Raw genomic sequence first — 24344 nt, 5'->3', positions numbered from 1 at the left:
ATAGCTAAACTGCTTAGCAAAGAGCCTGGCACATGGTAAATATGTAATAAATATTGGTTTTAAAAATACAAATTATTAATGCTTATTATCATGTAACACTTGTTTGGATCAAACCTCCTGGAACTGCAAAGTTCCCTGTTCTCTGTAGTCTGATTAAACTTAATCATTTATCTTGATTACTTCCTCTGCCTCCCCTGCCTCTTGCCAAGCGAAAAGGTAGGTGAAACGACTGATTGCTAAACAGGTGTTTTAAGAAAGTGACTTACCAACTTTTAAACATTGAAGTCCATATGAAGACATTGTAATTTACATTGTAACCCAGAACACTGTAACCAAGAAACTCATCCACCCTTAAATATTGTACAAATATTTCATGAAACAATACTCACTCTCATGTTCTGCTACGAGCACTGAAGTTTTTGTTCTATTCTATTCAAGTGTTTTGACAACAAAATGTTGGCTGTGACCCACTATAATTAATTTCATTACCTACTGAAGCATTCTAACCTATATATTATGGCCATTGGCAAATAGCATATTAAACACATTTTCAAACCACGAATTGTTTCAAGTGTAGTACTCTAAGAATATGACATACGTCATTTCTATACAGACTAATTCAGCTGCGGGTCAGAGAGCTCTTTCACAAATATGACCTGACCACTCTATTTGAGAGGTTTCGTAAATTCTTTCAGTGGGACATGGGGAACTAGGGGAAACACAGGCACACTAAATATTGTGGGTTTAGGTACCATAAGAAGCCAAGTGGCTCATTTGTTTGGAGCTAGAGGGACCTACGCTGGAATGCCAACTTCACAGCTTCCTATATTGTGGTTTTCTGCGAGCCATTTAAACTCAGCTGTGCAGTCTTGATTTTTGGTTTGTTAAAAGTAATGTGCAAGTAATATCTATGTCAACTGAGTTGTGAGCATTAAATGAGAAGATATACCCAAAGGCCCAGCCAAGTATTGGGCACCAAGAAGGCTCTCAGAATGCATTTCTTGCCTCCTCCCCCTACGATAAAATACAAACTGCAGAATTCATAGCTATTATTTAGGTTCTGTGTTTTATACTTTTAGAGAAAAGCTAAGACTTGGTAGAAAACTATGGTCAAACCCTGTTACTTCTTCAATGCAATTTAATTTCTACAACCATGCATTGTCTTGATTTTCTACTTAATAATATTTGATAGTTATTATTGTTCTGGAATGTGGATATGAACTATGAAACAATTTGGGGTTGTCAGGTCAGGTTTTGTATAATGGGGTTCAGACTGACTTCCAGTTATCAACCCGACTGCAGGGAAAAAAAAAAATGTGTGTGGAGGAGATAAACAATTCTAACCCTGTGTTGCTAAGTAATTTAAACAAAAATGACGTGCAAAATACATGCACTACTTTTTTTCCGTTGGGCCAAATGTTTAAGGTTATCAGCGTTCTAGCGCTCCAGGCAGGGAGTATTTTCACGGTAGGTTAGCTTGGCTTAGGTAATTGTCTAAGATCCTCGGTTGATTAAGACCCTCGCACAGAATCATCGGCTCTCTAGAACGGGACTGGTTATTTTGAAATATCTGCCTTTAAGCTCAGAATTATGTCTGCGTGTGAAAGAGCGCAAAGAGGGCGTGACACATCTTTCCCACTCCCGGCTATAGCCTCCGCCTCCCGCCGCCGGGGCCGCTGCACCCACGTGGCAAGTCCAGAGAGCGCAGCGCCGGGCGGGGGAAGGCTGGACGGCTGGACGGCCGGCCGACCCCTCCCTCGGCTCACGAGCCCTTCCCGCCGGCCGGCCGGGCGCCCGCTCGGTCCTCCACCGCCAGGGGGCGTGCGCGGCTTCCCGGCGGCGTGGGCCCATTGGTCGCGGCGGGGAAGCGGGGAGGAGGCCCAGCGGCGAGCTGGCTTCCTCCAGGCCACTCGCGGGGGTGAGGGGAAGCCGGAGGAGCCCGGGAGGAAGCGGAGGAGGGAGCGGGAGGCGGCGGCGTTGGGTCCCGTCGGCCTCCGGCAGGACTGACAGCTAAGAAGCCGGAAGGCAGGCGCGCGCGGCGGAGAGGCGGGCGGGAGGCCGGTGAGATGGACGAGGAGGCGGAGGGAGCCGCGGCCGAGGGCGGGGAGGGATGCAGGGCGTCTGGGGGAAGCCGGGCACCCACCTTCACCTTCATCCTCCGCTCGCCCCGCCACCGCCGGCCGGGGGGCGGGCCCCAGAGCGCGCCGGGGCGTCGTGGCGCGTCCCGCGGAGGAGGGAGCGGGTGGGAGGCTGGGGGAGGGGGGGGGAGCGCGGGCAGGACCGGAGCCCCCGGAGCGCGGTCGGCCGGGGTCCGGGCCGCCGCCCCGGCCGCGCATCCCCAGCTCGGCGTCTCCGTGCCCGGGTCCGCGGAGGGCGGGGCGGTGCCTGCACCTGGCGCTCGGTCTCGGCGCCCCAGCCTGGTGCTGGCGCCCGGAGCGCGCGTGCCACGCGGGGGCTCCGGCTCGCGGTGGGAAACCGGGGCCGAGTGCTCGAAGGAGGCGAGGGTGGAACTGGGTATTGCATTTGTATTCTGTGGAGGGCCGTCTTGGCTCACTTGTAAAGTTTTAGCGTCTCCTAAACTGGAGGTACTTCTCATTTTTGAAATTTATCCAGCTCATTGATATTCGGTGTCATTGATGAATGTGCTCTTCCTTCTTTCTTTTTTTTTTTTTTTTTTTTTTTTTTTTTTTTTTTTACCCCCGTCCCCTTTTTTGGCTACTATCCTCAAAATTCTTCACTATGGACAACAGTGAGTGACCCTAGGTCTAAATAATATAAATGACAAATTGACGATTTGAGATTGAGATCTCCAGCTGTATTTCATCATCTTATCCCCCACCCTCGCTTTTTTAAGTTTCATATAATACAGAGCTGCTGTCTAATCGACAGAACCTTTTGTTTTTATTATATTTAGTCAGGAATATATGGATACAATATATGGATACAATATACTAGATGATATTAGATTGCTTACTAGGCACTGTACTAAATGCTTTCATATGTACATTTATTCCGCACAAGCCAAAAAGTAAGTCCTTTTATATTTCTTAATTTTGCAAATGAACATATGAACTCCTCTAGAGGTTAAGTAAAGGTTGATGACAGTAGATGCCGGACCCCTCGGACCCTTGACTACCTTGCAGGGCTAGTGGTATACTGCCAGATTTTCCAAGTTTTTGGAAACATTCCTGATACTCCTATGGTGCGCTACAGAGTACAGAGAGATCTCCATTTAACTTAGAAAATAAAGTTAATTGCTTATGCTCTTCAACAAGAAATTGGCAGAATTGGTATTGGTTTTGATCATATCACTAAATGTGCCTCTTTCTAAAGGCTTCCAGTCTCTTGAATTCTCTAGCTGATTACTAAAGTTACATTCCTCCCCACCTCCAATTTTTATACAGGTGTTAGAAGCTTTGTTTCACAAATTCCATGTAATGTTTTCTCAGCTCACTAAAGACTGGCATTTCTTGATAGTGAGAAATAAAAAGAGTTCAACATAGTGATTCTTCACCTGGGGACCTCACAGAATCATACACAAATAAGACTCTTTAGAAAGGACACAGGCCCAGTTCCTCCAAAATCCGCATTGTTAGGAGATTTATGTTGCAAAAGGGAATCAAAATAAGACTGAGCACCACTGGATTAAAGTGACTTTCAAAATAGACTTAATGGGTGTTTTATTGGAATTACTAAAATTTGGATTGCTACCCTAAGCATGGGTAATTAACCAATCTTTCATAATTAATGAAGATACATTACAAAGGAAAGGTAATTGGAGAGAGGGTCAAAGGGCTAAGAGATTGTTGAATGGCAAAAAGTAATAATTTCAGTTTGGGCTCAGAAGAGTCTTATCTTTTTTTAACCACATATTTTAGATCTTAAATGGTGTCAGTGTTCAAGGATTTTTATATTCTTTCAAAAAAAAATATTGAAGTACCTGGTATGTGCCAGTTATAGGTATCAGGCATACTATGAATAAGACCACTAGCCCTTCACAAAGCTATTTTCTTTGAAACAGTGAATCTTTCTCTTTTCTTTCATTTTTGTACCCATTTCTTAAAGCTGAAAGGTGCGAGACCCAAGAACCAACCGCTTTTTCCCAGGTGTCACAAAAGTCAGTCTAGCTCAGAGCTTGGTACAATAGTAAACATTTGTCTTGAACTTAGTCCAGAACGGTTCCTGTCCTTGGGATCACATCATCTGGATTTTAAGTAGAAGTTCTGCATTTAGTTGCTTCGTGAATGTCATTGACCACATTAATTAACTATAGGCAGTGCCTTATTTTCTTAATTTGGGGATATTGAGTAAGATTCCCAAGATCTTTAAACTTTAAGAGGTTTTGTGATTTTTATTCAGCTCCTAAAATATAGCCAGCTGACTTACTCTCCAAGGAGGAAATTAAGTGTTCCAATTCCTCTAAATTTCCACTGTGTACCCCACTAGTATTCTTTCATTCTCTTCTTCATTGGCCTATTCCATTTGATTGAAGCTATTCTGAGATGACTTACATTCTCCTTATTTCTAATCTAATTTTTTCATCTACTGTTTATGATTTTTTTCATTTTTTTGCTCATGAGTTTTTCCAATTTCCTTCCTTAGGAACTTAAATTTAATTCAAATAACATAAAATTTACCATTTTGAAGTGTACAATTCACTGGCATGTAGTACGTTCACAGTGATGTGCAATCATGACCTCTGTTTGGTCTGAAAACATTTTCCTCATTCCAAAAGGAAACCTCACATCCACTAAACAGTTATCCCCATTCCCCCTTCCCTTGAGCCCCTGGCAACCACTGGCCTGCTCTCTGCCCCTGTGGATTTACCTCTTTTGAATATTTCATACAAATGGAGTCATACGCGATGTGATCTCTTCTGTCTGGCTTCTTTCACTTAGCATCATGTCTTAGAGGTTCGTCCATACATACATAGTATGTGTCAGTACTTCATTCAGTTTATGGTGGAATGATACTCCATGCATGGTTACGTTCCACATTTTGTGTAGTCGTTCATCCATTGATGGTCCCTGGTCAGTTCTTGTGCCCTAGTGAGAAAAAGTTCCGTGGACAGCTATAGCAGCCAGCCAGTTCCTGCACTGATTTTCATCAGAAGGTTTACAGGACCTCAGGCAGTATTGTGGCATCAGGTGTGCTATCGATACCATCCGTTATCTGCAGTCAAGTGATCATTAAATGTGTTTTTTGAAGGACCTGTGACCAACAAAGATGAATTTCTTTAGTGGTTCGGGAAATTTTACCACTAGAAGCTACTTACTACCTGTTCTTTGCAAATAGCTGCTAACCCTCATTGAGCTTTTGTGGTAGAAATGGTGCACCATGCAGGGTAGACCCAGCTGTTCTTCACGTGGAAAGTTTGAACCACAGAATTCTGTCCGCTCTGGTTCACTTAAATTCTGCAGATGCTTTAAAGAGGTGTAGGTGGAGAAGGTATGTGGGGTAATTCTTAAAACATTCATTCAGAATAGGAACTTGTAACTTATCATCTGATACAATGCAAAATAGTTGCAGATGAAGATAGTTACACTGTATGTAAATGTGTGCCTTTCTGTAATCTTTTTCAATGTTGCAACTTGTGAACCTGACACTTCTTTACCCTGCATATGTTCAGCTTCTTACAGTTAAAATGTATTTTGTTTTGTTTTTGCCATTGTTCTCAATGATATCTATTTCTATCTATCTTTCTTTTCCTGGATGGTATAGTGAGGGATTAAGGTGGTTTATACTACAGCTGTTTAATCCACAGCTGTAGAACTCTGACGGAGTTGGGAGAACTAAATGTCATTTTCTTTTCTGTTTTTGGCATGTTGCTGGTGCTCTCAGTGGCAGAAATCTGATCACCATTTCATTTCTTGCACCGGATTAGAGGTTTTTAAGCAGAATTCTGCTTTGGTAGGTGAGGAAAAACTGCAAGAACACATTCAGGGAATTTTGAATCTAATACTGTTGTAATCATTGCAAACAGGATTTCTTTCCTCTGTTCCTCAGCACATTGTGTCCAGATTTATTCACTGCCCGCCTCTCCCTCCTCACCCCCACGGGAGACCTGGCCCAGAGTCAGGTTGATTTCCATTCACTGTTAAGAAAGAATGAAATTCTTGTTCTGTGAGGTTTACCTTTGGGCTTTTTTGGCCTAGATTTGCCCTGCTCCCCATCCCCAAACTTGTCTGTGTGTTCAGATTGCTGTACTGTAGATCCCAAGTTCTTAGACCGAGAGAGAGTGAGAACCACCTGGGGAGCTCCTTAAACTTGCAAGAGCTTTAATCCTTCTAGGGATTCTGGGCTTAGGAATTTGCATTTAAAAAAACCCACCTATAATCATGGTGTCCATACAGGGGGTTACATTGTAGTTAGGGCTTCAAAGAACCAGATAATGCTGTTTCATTGAATCTAAGATGTTTATAAGGTGCACCATTATTTTGTGTACTACTGTGGGAGAAAAATAGGTTTGTAAACCTCACCCCAGTTTAAGACCTGTTGAAATGAGGGAAGTAGTGTGCACCTTAGAATCAATAAAAATATCTTAGGATCAGAGGAACTACAGGCCCCTTTTAATAAGTGATTATCGTGAGTCATAGAAGCTGTATGATAAATGAATTATAATGAAGCATTCTTCAGACCTTTTACTGTGTAAAATATTTGTTTATGGTAGAATTTAACGTAAGGTCCTTACTTGACGTTTATTTGTAATGAATGTCATCCTGATGACTTGTTTTCAGATGTAAGGGAGCTGGATAGATGGATGTAATGCAGTCCAGTTTGGCCCCCTATCATTTTCATCCTAACCAGCCATTGATGTGTTGATAGTTCAGAAGTCTCATTTCTAATGTCTACAAAGACATTAGTGATTTCCATTTTGTAACTACAGTTCACTGAGATGATAATGTCACATTGACATCACGTGTGGCATGGTCATTTGATTTTTATCTTTTTTTTTTTTTTTAATAACCTTTTTTCTATTAGAGTGTCCTTAGCCCTCAGTGCCAGGAGTTGATATGCACAGACACCAGCCACCTATTGTCTTATCTTAGATAGTTCTAGGAGGGAGTGGCAGTACTATCAGGTTAAACAGCAATCTGTGTCTGAGTAAACCTGAACTCTGTCTGCCAACTCATGAAGTGTCGTGGCATATTGGGGACTGTATGATAGAATGCCTGTGGGTTAGAACAAATCTTTGTCCACTAACGAGAATTCAGCGAAGAGCAACCCCACCTAGCTACGGTACTTCCTCAGTGGTATCCTCTTGGAAAATGAAACATTTTTGTCAGGAAAACCTTGTTTAGTCCTGTTAGGTTTGGGAGGGGAAGCAGAACACGTGTCCATTTAGTCTTTAATCACCTGAAGTATTTACAGAAACCTTGGTTAAAAAGCTTGTTGATCAACTGAACTATTTCCGAAACCTGATACCTCACCTGTCTGAAGAGGAAGAAGCTGTAGATCTCTAGCTGATTCACATTGGTTGGAGGAGTTGTGCTGTGGAACGCTTGATGTTGAGGTGAATCCTGTTGCAACACTTTTGTCTTCAGGATGTAGTGTGTGTGGTTTGTCTGGTTTGGTTACCTCCCCCTCCGTTGAGTCTTTGGGGTGAAGTCGGTGTAGGCGGGGCCCTTGTGTGATTTTACAGGACGTCTTCCCGTTTCTAAGTGGAGAGGCAGGTTGATATGATAGTTCTACTTTTTCATGTTTCATTCTTAGAAGAAAGGAGTTTTATCCAGCTGCTGTGGATCAGAGAGAAGTTTTCCAAAGCATGGCTCTCTCCATTCCCTGCCTGGAGAACCAAATAAAAACAAGGTGTAGGTATTTTTGGCAGACCGGGGTCAGGGAGAACAAGATTCACCCCGGAACAGTCCCAGGATGCTTCATATTAAGCGTTGGTTAACATTCTAGAGGGAAGCTAAGAGCACTTTGGCTCATGTGTGCGTTTTCATAGTATGCTTTTAATTCTGTTTCTGTTTCTTAGCCGTAATTAGATACAAATCCTCTTTTGAATGTAATTTCACTATGATGCTGCATTAGAAAATAAGCCATTTGACAGTAGTTCACATAACTTAAAAAAATCTAGGCATAGATTGTGTATATTCCTCTCTTCCCAAGGTTTTCAACAGAAAATTAAAGTTCTGAAGGACTCATTGGTTCTGTTGAGCCATTATTTAAAAGTTTTTAAATAAGTTTTTTGGTCTGTTGCATTGTACTCTCATGTTTCTAAAAGCCCCTTTGCAGAAGAAGTAGAGACATTTATGTTTTCCTTGGGGATCATTTGAAAAAGTGGTTATTCTTGGCATTAGAGAATCATGCAGCTCTCTCCCCCTTCCCAAAGGAAAAACTATGTTGTGTTTTGTTTTTGGCTCCTTTTTTCTTCTAGTTAAAATGTAAGACTATTTTAGTTCCTTAAAAACCTGGAATACTTTTCTAGTTGTTACGTACTCATTTAAATTTTTTTTCCCCTCAATTATTACCAGGTTATACCCAATTTTTAAGTTGTATAACGTGTGTATTAAAGTGGTAGGTTCTTCAAAATTTTTTTAAGTTTATTTGTTTATTTTGTGAGAGAGAGAGAGGGACAGAGGGGAGAGAGAGTGGGAGAGATAGAGAGAGAGAATCCCAAGCAAGCTCCGCACCACCAGCACAGAGCCTGATGTGGGGCTTGAACTCACGAACTGTGAGATCATGACCTGTGCCCGAGCCGAGTCTGATGCTCAGCCGCCTGAGCTCCCCAGGCGCCCCATCAAGTGGTAATTCTTTTAAATGAATGCCTCTTCTAGGATTGAGAATCAGAGTGGCCTACTAGCACTAAAATATTTTCTGAAGTTGTAATTGGATTCTGTTCTATCAGGCGTTTAGTATTAATAACACCAAATCCTATTGAATTCACGCTATTTGTAACACGGTGAGAATAGCTCAGACATCATAATTAGTTTTCAGATGTTCAGACTTTTTTCACACGAGTGCAGCGTTTCACCCCTCTTCCTTTTGTTATTTCACGAATGTCTCCAGCGTGGCAAGGACGAGTGTGCGGTGGCATGCGTGTGAGCCAGGAGCCTCGACAGCCTGCAGCTGCTGTAGTCATAGGTGCTCTGTTTTGTTTTGGTTAAAGTAAAGGTTTTGGAAAGCTTAATATTTGCGATTTTAATAGTTGATCAAACATCAGGTGCACAGTAAACTCCCCCCCTTATGTCTATCACAAAAGTAATCATCACTTTTAATTGCCTGTGTAAAGAAAATAGTGTTCGTTTCTCCTCAGCGACATAATTTTACAGTTAATGAAATGGGTTGTGAGAAGACTAATTTTTATCCAGTTTCTTTATACCTGCTAGGACCGCTTTGGAAGATGTTCCAAAGTCTAGATTATGCCTGTCTTTGCTATGGATGGGCTGCTTCATCTATAGGAACGGAAGGATTTGTTTTCCTTCCTTTGAAGAGAATCTCTGGTTTCTCATGGAGTATATGCTTCTTCCCATGGAGCGCAGCTGATTATGAAAGCGTGTGATTAGCATGTACAGAACACAATTTAGGGTTGTTTGATCCATCCCACTTCTAAAGTAGTACTTTCAAGGGGCGCCTGGGTGGCTCAGTCGGTTAAGTGGCCGACTTCGGCTCAGGTCACCATCTCGTGGTCCGTGAGTTCGAGCCCCGCCTCGGGCTCTGGGCTGACGGCTCAGAGCCTGGAGCCTGCTTCCGATTCTGTGTCTCCCGCTCTCTCTGACCCTTCCCCGTTCATGCTCTGTCTCTCTCTGTCTCAAAAATAAATAAACGTTAAAAAAAAAAAAAAATTAAAAAAAAAAAAAAAGTAGTACTTTCAAGAGGACCAGTAGAAGCCTTGTGCGAGTTGCATATTCAGCAAACAACTGCAAGGAATGTTGGGATATTAGAGCATGGTCTGTTTTAAAAGTTGTTTTTAATTTAAATTTTATTTTTTATTCCTCTTGTCTCGGTTGTCAAATGATGACCCATGGGTTCATGTGGCCCACAAACCAAGATAGGTTTTTACATTTTTAAGTGATTGGAAAAAAACCGGAAGAAAAATAATGCTTGGTAACATGAAAACTTTATGAAATTTAAATTTCGGTGTTCATAAATAAAGTTTTATTATAACACAACTGGGCTCATTTGTTTACGTATTGTCTATGGCTGCTTTCCAGCTACAACTACAGAGCACAGTAGTTGCCACGGAGACCATATATATGGTCCACAAAGCCTAAAATATTTACCATCTGGCCCTTTTACAGAAGTGAGTTTGCCAACATTTTCTCTGTTTTGTTCACATGAATGCAGGTATTTTTTTCCGCAAATAGTGTTTTTAATACCATACTTCTGATTATAAACCACATCAGAATAACTCACCCTCATGACCTTTAGGTACGGCGTCCTTTTGTTTCCAGTGTTACCTCATTTCCCTCTTTAACTGCCGTAGGACTGAAATTTTAATCTACATTCTGATCTTGAGGGAGCCTGTTATTAGTCTGGGTTCTCCAGAAAATCAGAACTGATAGGAGAGAAGATATCTGTCTAGGATGAATAGAAAATCATAAGGAATTGGCCCATGGGGTTGTGGAGGCTGAAAAGTCCCAGGCAAGCGGGAGAGCCAGTGGTATAAGTTTCAGTCCAGATTTTTTTTTAAATTTTTTTTTTTAGCGTTTATTTATTTTTGAGAGACAGAGCATGAGCATGGGAGGGGCAGAGGGAGAGGGAGACACAGAATCTGAAGAGGCTCCAGGCTCTGAACTGTCAGCACAGAGCCCAACGCAGGGCTTGAACTCATGAACTGTGAGATCATGACCTGAGCCGAAGTCGGTCGCTCAACTGACTAAGCCACCCAGGCGCCCCAGTCCAGATTTAAAGACCGATGTTCCAGATGGAAGACTAGACAGAGGGAGTGAGTTCTCCCTTACTCAGACTTTTTGGTTCTATTCGGGCCTCCAGTTGAATGTGGCCCGTTCGTACTGAGGAGAGTAAACTGCTTTATGCAGACGTTAAGCTCATCCAGAAGCACCCTCAGACACTCCCATAATAATGTTTAACCAAATATCTGGGTATCCCATGGCCCAGTCAAGTTGACACATATAATTAGCCATTACAGGGCCTACATGTGCTTAAATCTATCTGCTTGCACTGACTTTTTTTTCCCTCTCAGTCCTCTTGAAAAGCCCCAGTTTGCATGAACATTACAGTCATCTGAACTTCACTCGGTTGATTCATTTGGAGTTGCCATTTGGCTAGCACCGAGTTAAAGTTGGATCGAATTGAGTGATGGTTTCTTTATATTTGTGGAGTAGGATTTATAGTATTTTCTCTTGGCTTAGTTGATTGTTGTTAATATTGAATACATCAGTGGGTGTTTTTGTGTGCTTCATTTTCTTCTATCCTTTCTGTCTGGGAGAGGTGTTCTAATATGTATTTGTAATCATTTTGGCAAAGTGTCACATCTCTGGAGTGGCTGGTTGGCGGCAGAGATTAGCAGTTCCTAGAGCACTTTGCAAAGGCCACACTGACCGGCATGGAATTGTGTCAGCGACTTGCTTGTATTAGAGTATGTCAGAGAGCTGCTGAGGTGAGAGGAAGTGTATGTGTTTGTATCTGCTTCTTCCTTACCCTTCGTGTGACCTGACACATATCCCTTGACCTTGTCTATAATGCCATTGAAATACCCATGACTGGAGGGCTGTTAGGATGATTACATCAAATAAGAATGTGTACATAAAGTACTACTGAAAGCGTTATTACCTAGTTTATTTTAACTGGCAAGACCTTCCCCTCCTGGTAAATAATTGTTAATATGTCTTATTTTGTTGCTACAGAATGGTGGTCTTGTCATTGACCTGCTGTGGCTCAAGTCTGCTTCTCAAGGAGAGCGTGAAAGTTATCACTTGACCTGTGTTTTTATCTGTTGTACTGAAGTTGATTGATTCTAGGATGAGGCCTGATGATTCAGGCCTGATTTTAATAAAACTTCACCAAATTAGACCAAAGTAGGTAGTTGGGTTAAAGGAAATGTCTAAATTACAAGATACTCAAAGAAATTGAGTATGTCAGCCTGAGATCCTAATTTGGGCTCTCTTCTTCAGTGTGGGTCACATGCTTCATTAACGTTTCATTGCCCAGGGGCATCTTGGTGGGCATCTGTGTGGGGTAGACTCTAGAGGATTGTGCACTTTCACACGGCAGCAACCGGGTGGGTTTGAGCCTTTATCTGAAACACTGAAACTTGTTGTTTTGACTTATACTACACTTTGGGGGGGCCAATGTACTATCAGACTTTGTTTTCTTTTTTATTCTATCCTAAAAGTACTCTCTACTACCAGTATTCTAATTTGGGTAAGTAGCGCTAGTTTCCATATCTCTACCTTTTTAATGAATGTGTAAAAAAAAAAAAAAATTATTTCACCTGTGGATTCTGGATTAAAGAGCTGTGAATTTCTAGCAGAGGACTTTTTACCCTTTTACCGTTGTGTTCATCTCAGAAGCTGTTTTACCTACTTAATTTCCGAGGTTCAATGCCTGAGGTTTATGCCAGGTTTATTCCATTATGTTTCTGCTTTTTTCTCCCTAAGATGATTATATGTAGTGATTTTCTTTGCTTTTAAATGTCATCCTAAGAAGACAAGTTAGGAATGCTTTGGAATTAGCACATTGTAAACAAGTTCCCTGATTTGCTCTCAAATATATTCAGTACTTTTTCTTTATGCTGATCTACATTCTTGCATCATTAATTTGCTTCTTAAGCAAACTAATTAAAAATGTGTTATAGCTGAGGTTTTACAAGATTTTAATTTAAGAGATTTTATGACATGTTTGTTTTCTCAGAAATTTAATGGAAAACATGAATTCTGCTAGACAATTATAGTTGCTTATATTGTGGTCTTATTAGTATCAGCTTAGAAGCAGGCTTGCTGGGCAGTGCAGATAGGTGGCAGACACGTGAGGCAGTGACTGTGCTTGGACAGGTGTGGCTTCCTCAGCAGATAATGGAAATGGTGAAAAAGAACAGCAAAGTGTCTGCCCGACTGATCATCCAACTTCCAAAGAAATTTTCCTACACCACATTCAGATAAGAGTGAAGGTAGTTTGGAATATTACTGGGAGGAAAGGTATGCATGTGTTGTGAACGTAGTGTTCCATTTTACTAGAAGTCAACAAATGATTTAAAACCAGTCGGAGATTTCATTTGAAAAAACAAGGATTTTTTTTTTCCTGCTTTTATGGGATGGCTTATGGATACATTACGATCTTTTATTTCCTTTTAGTATTTTTCTAGCCTGTGGATAAGTAGTTAGCTTAAATAGATTGATAACATTGGCTTTTTGTATTATGTGCAATGTGTTCAGATAACTAACAAGGAAAAGAAATCAATAGTGCTTAATTCACTATTGGTTTAAAAGTTGATACTTTCTTCAGAGTAAATTGGGCAGAAGAAAGGGAGCTCGCACAAGAGCAGCGGTCCTTGGATGCGCCCCCCCTCAACCCCCAACCCAGCCTATTTCTTACTAAATATGAAAAAACCGGGTGTCTCATTTCCTTTCTGTGTCCTTCAGGGGCGTGCTGCTATTTTTATTTGAAATATTAGGTGAATTACTACATCAGACATCAGTATTGAAACATCAGTATCAAAATACAATGTAAAATAAATGTGTCAGTTATCAACGTGACTCATTCATCAAAATTTTCTTTTGAATTCCTTTCTTGTACAATAGATTGAGTAGACCATGGTAGCTGTCTCGTTAAACTTGAGCATAAATTTCCTATCAAACTCATTTACTTTTTCTTTGTAAGATTTCATCCATCTTGAGTTATTTCGTAGGAGGGAAGCATACGTACCCGTACAAAGATTTTTTCCAGTATCTATTTCTTGTTGTTCTTAGAATAGTATCAAAGAGTAGTTTCTTTATTTGACATGTAACATACACTATGAATAACAGTAATTACTGGAATATTTAAAATTGTAATTCTGTACTTATGAATATATTCTTTTACAAACTTGAAAACATGAAGAGGAAAATAATCCTGTTATTAACATAAGCCTTTGCTCTAAGTGCTTGTCACAGGGACACCTGAATTCTGTCATCCTAAACATGAAACAGCATCACACACTGGACCGAGCCTTAGAGCAGGGCCAGCAGACCTGCCTCTTGGCTCCATTTCTGCAAATAGTTTGTTCCATGACCTGACAAGCACTTTGGTTAGGTCATTCACTAGTAAGAAATAGGCTGGGGTGGTGGCAGGTGGGGGGAAGCATCCAAAGACCAATGCTTTTGTGCGAGTTCCCTTTTGGGGTTGGGGGGGGACATCCAAAGATCAGTGCTCTTTGCAAGGTCCCTTTCGGGGTTGGGGGGGGGGGACATCCAAGGACCAGTGCTCTTGTGCGAGCTCCTCTTGGGCTGAGGGGCAGCATCCAAGGACCGAAGCTCTTGTGCGAGTTCCCTTTCAGGGTTGGGGGGGGACATCCAAAGATCAGTGCTCTGTGCAAGGTCCCTTTCGGGGTGGGGGGGGGACATCCAAGGACCAGTGCTCTTGTGTGAGCTCCTTTTGGGGTGGGGGGCAGCATCCAAGGACCAGTGCTCTTGTGTGAGTTCTCTTTTGGGGTGGGGGGGCAGCATCCGAGGACCGATGCTCTTGTGCGAGTTCCCTTTCAGGGTGGAGGGGTGGCATCCAAGGACCAGTGCTCTTGTGTGAGGTCCCTTTTGGGGTCAAGGGAGGGAGCATCCAAGGACCAGTGCTCTTGTGCGAGTTCCCTTTTGGGGTCGGCGGGGGGGAGGGAACATCCAAGGACCAGTGCTCTTGTGTGATCTCCTTTTGGGGTGGGGGGGCAGCATCCAAGGACCAGTGCTCTTGTGTGAGTTCCCTTTCGGGGTGGGGGGGCAGCATCCAAGGACCGAAGCTTTTGTGCGAGTTCCCTTTCGGGGTGGGGGAGCAGCATCCAAAGATCGATGCCCTTGTGCGAGTTCCCTTTCGGGACGGGGAGGGGGGGCAGCATCCAAGGACCGATGCTCTTGTGCGAGTTCCCTTTCGGGGTGAGGGGGCAGCATCCAAGGACCAATGCTCTTGTGTGAGTTCCCTTTTGGGGTGGGGGGAGGGAGCATCCAAGGGCCAATGCTCTGTGCAAGCTCCCTTTTGGAAGTGGGGGGGATCGTCCAAGGACCACCACTCTTGTGTGAGCTCTCTTTTTTCTGTCTACTCTGAAGAAAATATCAACTAATTATGAATTGAGCATTATTGATTTCTTTCCTTGTTAGTTACCGGAACACCTGGCACATAATATGAAAAGCCAATATTACCAGTCTGTTTAAGCTAACTACTTATTCACAGACTAGGAAAATACCTACAAACTGGAAGTTTGGAACTCAGTATCGAAAGTTCCTTATAAATGCAGAATCACTGAGAATAACAAGGGGCATTATCTTCTGTTCCCATGCTTGATGGCAGGATTTCTCACATCTGTTCACCAAAATTAGGAGAGCGAGGGACAGAAGAGTATAAAGCACAGGCCCTCCTTTCAGGGGCTTTTATGTTCCAGTGGGAGGAGCCAGGCCTGGTGATAAGAGGTTTTTCATTCAGTGTCCATGTTGGTAGAATACTTGGAAATGTCAGGACGTTTATCCAATTAGTTTATTATATAGTATACTTCAAGTCAGACTCAATCTAGACAGGAATGCTCCTTCTAGACCTAATGATGTTTGCCTTCTCTTTTGATTTTAGGAGCTTGTTTAATGAGAAGTGCCATAGACTGAAAAACGAAACATGAGGGTAGCAGGTAAGATATTTAATTCAATAGAAATAATTTTACTTTTTGTGTAACTTACTTATTTAAGTGGCTTGAGAGAGTACGTTGTCTTTTTATGCAGTGCGTGAAAAGCTGGAGTGTAACAAACTAAATCACTGCTTTGCCTTTTTTACTTTTTTATGTAGTTGGTAAATCACAAATTGGATGAACTTGTTGAAATTATTTATGCTAGTTTTTTAAACTTACGGCCTTAATGTTTATGTTCTTATACATTAAGCTTATTTGCCTAATACTATATATAAAATGCCCATATAAAGAACAATTTTGACAAGCTAGGGAGACTGATTTTTATTTTTGCGAAGTTCTAACTTCTTGAGAAAAATGCATTGTGAAGTTCAAAAGCTTGAATCTTTGCTATATAGGTACTTCAAATGGAAACTAGTGTATGTGAACCATTCAGTAAAATGTATTTTTGCTTAAGTGGCTATTTGCTAGTTCGAGTTCAGTCTGCATAGTTGAGGTTCTGTGTAAGAACATCTGTTCTTAGGCAGCATATGGAGGCAACTGAAAAACACTGCTTGACGTTCATAGTATTAAGGTAGCTGTCTTTGAATGTTATGAAAAGATGCATAAATACCTGGAGAGGCTGATAACTGCTTCCTGCCTTAATAGTGAAAATAAGTGTGTTCTCCTACCCCCACCCCTCCTTCAGCACAGCCAAGGGTCTAGAAGAAGTGCACACTCTGTACATAGAAATTTTTACTCTTGTTCTTCCAACATAGAAGATAATTTGTAGTTTCTCAAAATCGAGATAGTCTTCCTCTTAATTATCATCTTCTCACCAGCAAACCGTATTTTCCTATGGGGGCGTCTCTTAGAAGTGCCTCAGTCATGGTGGGTGAACAAATGCGTCTTTGTGCTTCAAGCATCATTCTGTACAATAAGGTGCAGGTGATGAAACATCATGATTATTAAAAAACATAACAGGGTTGTGCGCAAATGCCTTTGTAGAACTTTGAAAATCTGGACCCTTTGATCATGAACTTACAAAATATCCTTTTTTGAGTAGCTATTCAACAAGTGAAGGAAAATATTGCCAGAAACGAAGAGCTTGTTTATGGTTTAAAAATCATATTACAATGTCTTTTTTTTTTTAATGATCTTTGAATACAACAGGACTATTGATGATCATGTATCCTTGACTTTAAAAGTACATTAATTAAACATAATGATTGAAATAATCAAAGCAAGTTTCTGTTCCTCACATAATTCTACATTCATTCTAGTTGAAATTAAATTTTCATTGAGTTCATTTCTCTGATTCTAACAATTAATATCAAGGTTAATTGGTAAGTAATTATTCATTGAGAACTTATTTTATGGTTGGCACTGTGCCTAGTATAGGTCTTGAAGTGTTTGCTTTTAATGAAGAAGGAAGATTAATTTAATTTATTGCCTTTAGAGTGATTAATCTCTTCTAGTTTGAAAAAAGTTGATTGCTTTGAAATATTCTTATAGCCTTTATTCTTACAGTGAGGCAACAGTGTCTAAAGTTTATGCTTTTTGTTTTGTGAAGAATAAGGACACCTCAGATTAGCGCAGTCCGTGGCTAGGAGGAAGAGAGAATCTCGTGGGAAGTCAAGATGGGGACTGTGGGGTGGTATGGTCAGGCCCTTTATGTCCAGAATTGGCTGGTGACCCAACCCTGGAGAGGACTCCTCTGTCACAGAAGTTCTAGAACTCTACCATTATGGGGTCTCTGCCAGTCTTCACCTGCCTACTCTCTGGGACCATCTGCTTGTTCTATTATTAGTTCATTTCGCCACGTCTGACTTTTCTCTGTCTTAGAGGTTTTCTTTCCTCCTAGTTCCTCTGGGTCCAGTATCAGTGAATAGGCCTTGGTTGAAGACTCATTTCTGCCACTGACTAGTTACGTGACCTTAGGCAAGTGATCTAAAATTTTTCAGCTTTGATATTTTATCTGTAAAATGAAAATAATTACCTGGAAAAGCTATGCAAATGCGATTATACTTGTAAAGCATTTAGCTGTATGGTAGGCAGTCAGTGAATGGAGTATGTGTGTGTATTGTATACGTATGTGTATATACGTACGTATGTGTATATATGATGTATATAGCTTATTTAGTGTAGGCTCAGGTCTAACTTGGTACTGAATTTAGTCTAGAACTTTCATATGTTATAACCTTGATATTTTATTCATTTTAATATTTTGATCTTAAACAGTGACGGTTTCGTATATCTGCTGTAAGTGGCAGGGAGAGGTTATCTCTGGTTGCACGTGCCCGTGATTGCTAGAAAATGAGTGGTTAAGATTGTCATGTGATATAGAATCTTCAAGCCCATGGTCTTAAGTGATCAAGAAAGAATGTGTCACCTCTTACCATTCATCTATGTAGCAAACACTTGTTGAGAGTATGACTATGTCCAGGAATTTTGCTAGATCCTGTGGGGGCAAGAGTTCAAAGCCTATTGGAATTTTGCTGTCTTATGCACTAAACACGTAGGCAATTTGTGGTTGCTCTTGAAAACAGGAAGTAATTTTCAGAGGAGAGAAGGTCAGACGCAGGAGGTGAGGGAACTGATTAGGTTAGCTGTGAGGCTTCCTCCTGCCATCTCATTTCTGTATTGTAGAGTGTTTCTAAATAGAAAAGAGTGGCTCCGTGAAATCAGCACTTCTCAGCATCACTGGCCTTTTCCGAGCATCCTCGTCCCTCCCCTTTACGGGTGCAGTCCTGGTTCTTTAGGAAATTAGAATGAACATAGGTCTTTTTGACTCTTCCTTTCCCACGAAGTTGAGTTTTGGTAGTTTTTTTTAGGAGAATGTGGTAATCTGGTGTTAGAATGGAGTACTGTCCAGAGCACTGGGCTGTGTCAGGATTCCGGGATTCCAGGCCTCGTGCTGTTGCTGAGTTATTTGTAATCTTGGGAGTTGCCGCACCTCTGGGCTTTTGTCTCCTTATGGATAGGAGGATCCTGCTGATCCAATCCACCTCCTATAGATCAATAGAAATTAAACTTTGGGTAAAAGAGGGGGATGGAGATTGTATAGGCAAATACTAATATTCTTCCCCAACAACCTAATGAGATGGCCCTGAAAGCCTAGGGGAAAGAGGAAGATGTTTCTTTCCTGTCATTTTCCATTTCCTTTCCTGTCTTGCAGTGTTTTTTTTCTTTCCTAGATTTGCTTAGCTATGGAGAAAAAGACAAATCCTCAATTCCTATGAAACAGTTAGCTAATACCTGGCAGTGCTAACTAACTGTGAGACACCCAGAAATAGTTAAAGTTAGAAAGGTATGAAAGGGTACGAGTGTGTCTTCACAGAGCTTATTATGGAACCACGTTACAAAGCGTGTGTCATAGCTGCCAAATTAAGTCCTCTAGGACTGGAGACGGCCTGTCTTAAACTGGTATTCAGTTTGAGGAGGAACACTCTTGTTTGCCATGTCAGGAGCACTTGTGTTGCTCTAAAAGATACGTTGGTTGGTGATAGGACAGTAAACTGGTACATTTCACTAGAGAGTTCCTTGCTTAGTGAGCATCCTGCTAGTTGCCTTGGATCTCCATAAGGTCTGGTGTTTTTGTATTATCCCTGTATAGTATTGCCCTTTATATGTGAACAGGATTAGGAATGTGTCGTCCAACATGCTTGGTGATGGTGTTCCATTAGCCATGATACTTTGGTACTTTTGTATAGTCAGCCAGCACTTGGGAGCAGTTTTTTTTTTGTTTTTTTTTTTTTGTTTTTTTTTTGGAGGGGCAGGAGAAAACTAGGCAGATGACTCAAGCAGTCCTATGTCTGGGTTGCTAGCCAATCTGATAATTCTTTGAACAGGAAAATCCCTTATCTCGGTGGATTGCTTATACAGTTTTTCTTGTAACTCAAGTAAAATTAAGATCCAATACATAAACTTTTTTAGTTTAAGAAATTTCTTTATAAACTTAAATTTTTCATGCAATGCACTAAAGTTCTCTGGGCTCATAAGCTCATGCTGAATTATTTCTCCCCTTTATCTAGGTGCTGCAAAGTTGGTGGTAGCCGTGGCAGTATTTTTACTGACATTTTATGTTATTTCTCAAGTATTTGAAATAAAAATGGATGCAAGTTTAGGAAATCTGTTTGGTAAGTTCCATTTTTTCCCCTTTCTTAAATTTTATTTTCGATTGGTTGTCTGTAAATTGTTACCAGTTATCAATATTGAGTCACTCTGCTGTTTAGTCTGTCTAGAAAAAAAGATACAATTATATCAATAAGTGTGATCCCTTAGAATATTCTAAAATACACAGTGGAAAGCCTTAAAATTAATCCAATATAAAGTATGAATCTTCTGCTCAACATTCTGAATATATTAATGGGGTCTGTTTCATTCATGTCTAGGACATTAATCATGGTATTCTGAGCAAACATTCTAGAAGCTATCACACAGTATTTAAATTAGCTGATAGAGAACTTGGAACCAAATCTAGCCCTCAGATGGCAAGTGGAGTCATGATAATGCATTGTAAATACCAGCCATTGAAATCCATCTTGTATTCCTACCCTTATTTAATTCCTTCTGCATTATTTTTCTCTTTACCCATTTATTTAATGCTATGTTGCAAACACACCGTTGTAAGCCACCTTAACTCAGTGTTTAACAAAATTCTTAAGTCAATAAAATAAGTTAACTGTTGAAATGTTACAGTAAGCTCTGGATGAAGCATTGTTTAAAGTATTAAAAAATTAGGTGTGGGGGCACCTGGGTGGCTCAGTCAGTTAAGCATCCGACTTCGACACAGGTCATGATGTCACCATTCCTGAGTTCGAGCCCTGTGTCAGGCTCTGTCCTGACAGCTCAGAGCCTGGAGCCTGTTGCAGATTCTGTTTCTCCCTCTCTGTCTCTGCCCCTCATCCACTCATGCTCTGTCTCTCTCTCAAAAATAAACATTAAAAAAAAATTAAAGGGGCACCTGGGTGGCTCAATCAGTTAGGCGTCCGACTTCAGCTCAGGTCACGAACTTGTGGTTTGTGAGTTCAAGCCCTGCATCGGGCTCTGTGCTGACAGCTCAGAGCCTGAAGCCTGTCTTCGGATTCTGTGTCTCCCTCTCTCTCTGCCCCTCTCCTACTCACACCATGTCTCTCTCTATCAAAAATAAATAAACATTTTTTAAAAAAATTACAAAAATTATGTGTGAAAAGTGAGACTGTGAAACGCAAAAATAGTATTTTCACCCATTCAGCAGAAATCAGATGAAATAACTTTGAGATCTCTGGAATAATGAGTTTTGCTTTCCATAAATTAATATTTGAAAATTAATATTTGGTACCCAGACACCACATACTGAGTAGTGAGGCTTTAGACAATTCTGATGTGTAATCATCAGTTTCTGTATAAACGTTTTCAGGTGACTTTTCTTCCAGTAACTACTTAAAAGTACTTTTTGTATTGCACTGAGTTCTGTCTTGTAAACTCCCAAGTAGTTTCAATCCACTGATCTATGATCTGCTGGAGTTCTGTCCTACACTAATGATCTCTCAAAGAGATAATTATAGTCATACTCCTTCAGGCCATCTTTTTAAAAATCTTCATCTTCTCAGGGCACCTGGGTGGCTCAGTCGGTTGGGCATCCGACGTCGGCTCAGGTCATGATCTCGCGGTCCGTGAGTTCGAGCCCCGCATTGGGCTCTGTGCTGACAGCTCAGAGCCTGGAGCCTGTTTCAGATTCTGTGTCTCCCTCTCTCTCTCTGACCTTCCCCCATTCATGCTCTGTCTCTCTCTCTCTGTCTCAAAAATGAATAAACGTTAAAAAAAAATTAAAAAAAAATAAAATCTTCATCTTCTCCAGTTTTGGAATCCCCCCCACCCCTTTCAACATTCCTCTCAGTATATTGGCTATTTTCCTCTGGAACCATCTATTTTTCAGCACCTGTTTTAACATGAAGCATCCGGGATCCAGCATGGAGTAGTCATTACAGAGTACAGTGACATTTGACTTTACTTCTGGTCTACTTCTGTTACTACTAAGAGGCCAGGCTGGTGTCCTTTGGGAGCACAGCTGGTTGTAGTTGAATAAGGGGCAGAAAAACACTGAAGTCCTTGAGGACTCGTTCAGTGTTGCTGGGGAAACTGTGTAACCAGTTCACATAAGAAAGGTTGATGGTAAGGGAAGAAGGTTTTGGGATGGTAGCTTGAGGCAGAAGCACGTTAAGTGTTTTGTTTCGTTTTGTTTTGTTTTTTGTGAAGTAGAGTCTCACTTGTCTCTAGGCTTTGGGGAAAGATTCAGGGAATTACAAATCAGTGGGATGAGAGTGAACAAGCAAGAAAAGGAGGATCCTTGAGAGAAGCAAGGCGGTGGGACCATTGGTACATGTGAAAAACTACTTTGGGGAAAGGCCCGCTGTTTTCAGAGGGAAGAGGCTTGGGTGAAGCCTAGCGCTTGCCCTAGTTTGGGTCTTCGTCTCTAGTCTGGACTGTCTATTCAAACATCACAGGGATGTTCCATGTCTATTTCTCATCCCAGGTATCTGCCCGTTTCATCCCTGCCGGAGCAGTTCCGGCACTCATGAACCTTTTCCGGCGCTCATGAAGGTTAATAACACTCATGAACCTTTAGTGCTTCTGACTATGAGAGAGTAAAATCTAAGGCCCACTCAAACCCCCACCCTGCCTCTGCCCTTCTCACCTTCTCGTTCCCCCCCACCACCAGCCGTGTCTCACTCTTGCTTGTGCCAGTCTGCACAGGATCTACAGACAACGTACCTTGTCCTTCCATATCCCCACCTTGCTCATGCTGGTTCCTCACAGAGCACGTTTTTCTTATCCCCTCCTTCGTCTGTTAATCCTTCTCATTTTTCGAAACTGCATAAATGCCCCTTCTTGAGAGAAATTATAGTTGAACCTCCCTCTTTTCCTGTTAGAATGTATTGCTTCTTTTTGTGAACTGTGTGTTCTAATGCATAGTACTTGTATCTCAATTTGGCACTGATTTTATTCTGCCTTACATCATAGAATTTCTTCTATTTTTCATGTATCTGTCTCCCCTTACTAGAGAATGAATCTTGAGGGCAATAATATCTCGGTGCTTCACCCAGCATCTAGCACTGGGTCGTACGTGTAGACCGTCCACGCTGATTGAATGGAGAATGAATGTAGGTGACCAAGGATTAGTACTTTGACATGGAGAGGAAGAGTGGGATTCATTCAAAGCTATATTAGTTGAAAAGCCACCAGCAGTCACCTATGACCAAATGCTGAGCTACTTTAACTAGGATAGTTGTCTCTTCATTTTCATTTTGATTTTTCCTAATGTTGGGAACTGCAAGGTTTTATTGTGTGTGTTTTAGCTATTTGACTTGCTCATTCTTAGGGAAGATGGCTTATTTTGTTGTTGTGACTGAAGTTGTACACTGTATCCACAAAACCTTATTGGATTCCAGTTTATTGAGTTGGTGAAAATTTAATTTGTTTGTTGTATTTTAATTCTCATTTCAGAATAATTGAGTAAAGATGGAGATATGGTTGTCTTTTGCCATTTGCTCAGCATCTAACTCCATTCACCAAAGGGTGACAAGTTTAACCCAACATTAGAATTATTTCTATAATCAGTATATTGGGAGGGGGGTCTCGTGACATGAACTGTACTTCTTTTGGTGGTGAATTTTTTCATTTTTTCTACTGTTGATATAATAGCTTGATAGTGTCTATAAATTTAGTTTCAGGTTGGATATATAGTACTGTTTTAGAAAAATAAAATCTTATCTCTAGGAAGGAAGAATGAAAAATTTTGCTCAGAATTATAGTTGAAATTACTAAAATACATTGTGATTTTTTTTGAAAACAAGTTTTTGTACAAAACTTATTGAGATAATTGTAGATTTGCATGTATTTGTGAGAAATAATATGGAGGGATCCTGCATACCCTTTACACGGTTTCTCATATTGGTAACATCTTAACAGAACTACCCCTAGTGTCACAACCAGGATAGCAACATGGATACAATCTGTGAGTTTTAGTTATGATTGCGTTTTCACACAGTGGTTCGTTGTCAGGGTGGATACTTAACAACTAGTAAATATACTGAACACAGACCAGATTATTGCACACGTTGCTGCTGCCAGTACTTACTGTCCTATTGAGTTGATTACTTTTTACCCTTTCAGACTTAAACCACTGAAATAGTATATACATAAATCACTTGACGTTATTAAAAACTTAAGTACAAAATAGTTCTGATTTCTGTAGTTTGACTTGTGGAAAGACAATCATTGATTGAAACCACATATGAAACAACTTCCAAGTGGATTCATTTTCTCAGCTCATCTGATGAGAGTAGATAATAATGATTAAACCATTAACCTTTTTCTTGAAGAAGGTAATTCTAATTGATATGTTACTTATTTCGTAGATATTGCAGACCTTTGTTTTTCGGTTATTTTAAATGATTTTTGAAAAAAATTGTTCAGTGATTACGTAAGCCATAAAAATAGCTGGTAATGTGAAAATTAAGCTCAGCTGATGTAAAAGATTTAGCAGTCAGCTTATTTAACTGTCCAAAGATATGTCTTATCTAAACCATACAAAAGTCCATTTTTCTTGATGCAATTAAATCTT

General features: G+C 40.9%; 1 protein-coding gene across 2 annotated transcripts in view; it reads left to right on the top strand.

Annotated features, from left to right (window-relative positions):
• Window positions 1–1862: 1862 nt before the first annotated feature.
• The window catches only part of FAM3C (FAM3 metabolism regulating signaling molecule C), a 55733-nt gene continuing 33251 nt past the window's right edge, over window positions 1863–24344 (top strand). The window contains exons 1-3 of one of the 2 annotated variants that reach the window (XM_042923127.1): window positions 1863–2061; window positions 15709–15763; window positions 19771–19875. In XM_042923127.1, the coding sequence (XP_042779061.1) occupies window positions 15751–15763; window positions 19771–19875 (118 nt within the window). In that variant the 5' untranslated portion in view covers window positions 1863–2061; window positions 15709–15750. Of the gene's footprint in view, window positions 2062–7336; window positions 7514–15708; window positions 15764–19770; window positions 19876–24344 lie in introns of those variants that run through there. The other variant, XM_042923131.1, reaches the window with a different exon arrangement.

Source organism: Panthera leo, chromosome A2 (assembly GCF_018350215.1).
Source record: "Panthera leo isolate Ple1 chromosome A2, P.leo_Ple1_pat1.1, whole genome shotgun sequence".
NCBI classification, from domain to species: domain Eukaryota; kingdom Metazoa; phylum Chordata; class Mammalia; order Carnivora; family Felidae; genus Panthera; species Panthera leo.
This window is presented reverse-complemented; position numbering and strand designations above follow the sequence as displayed.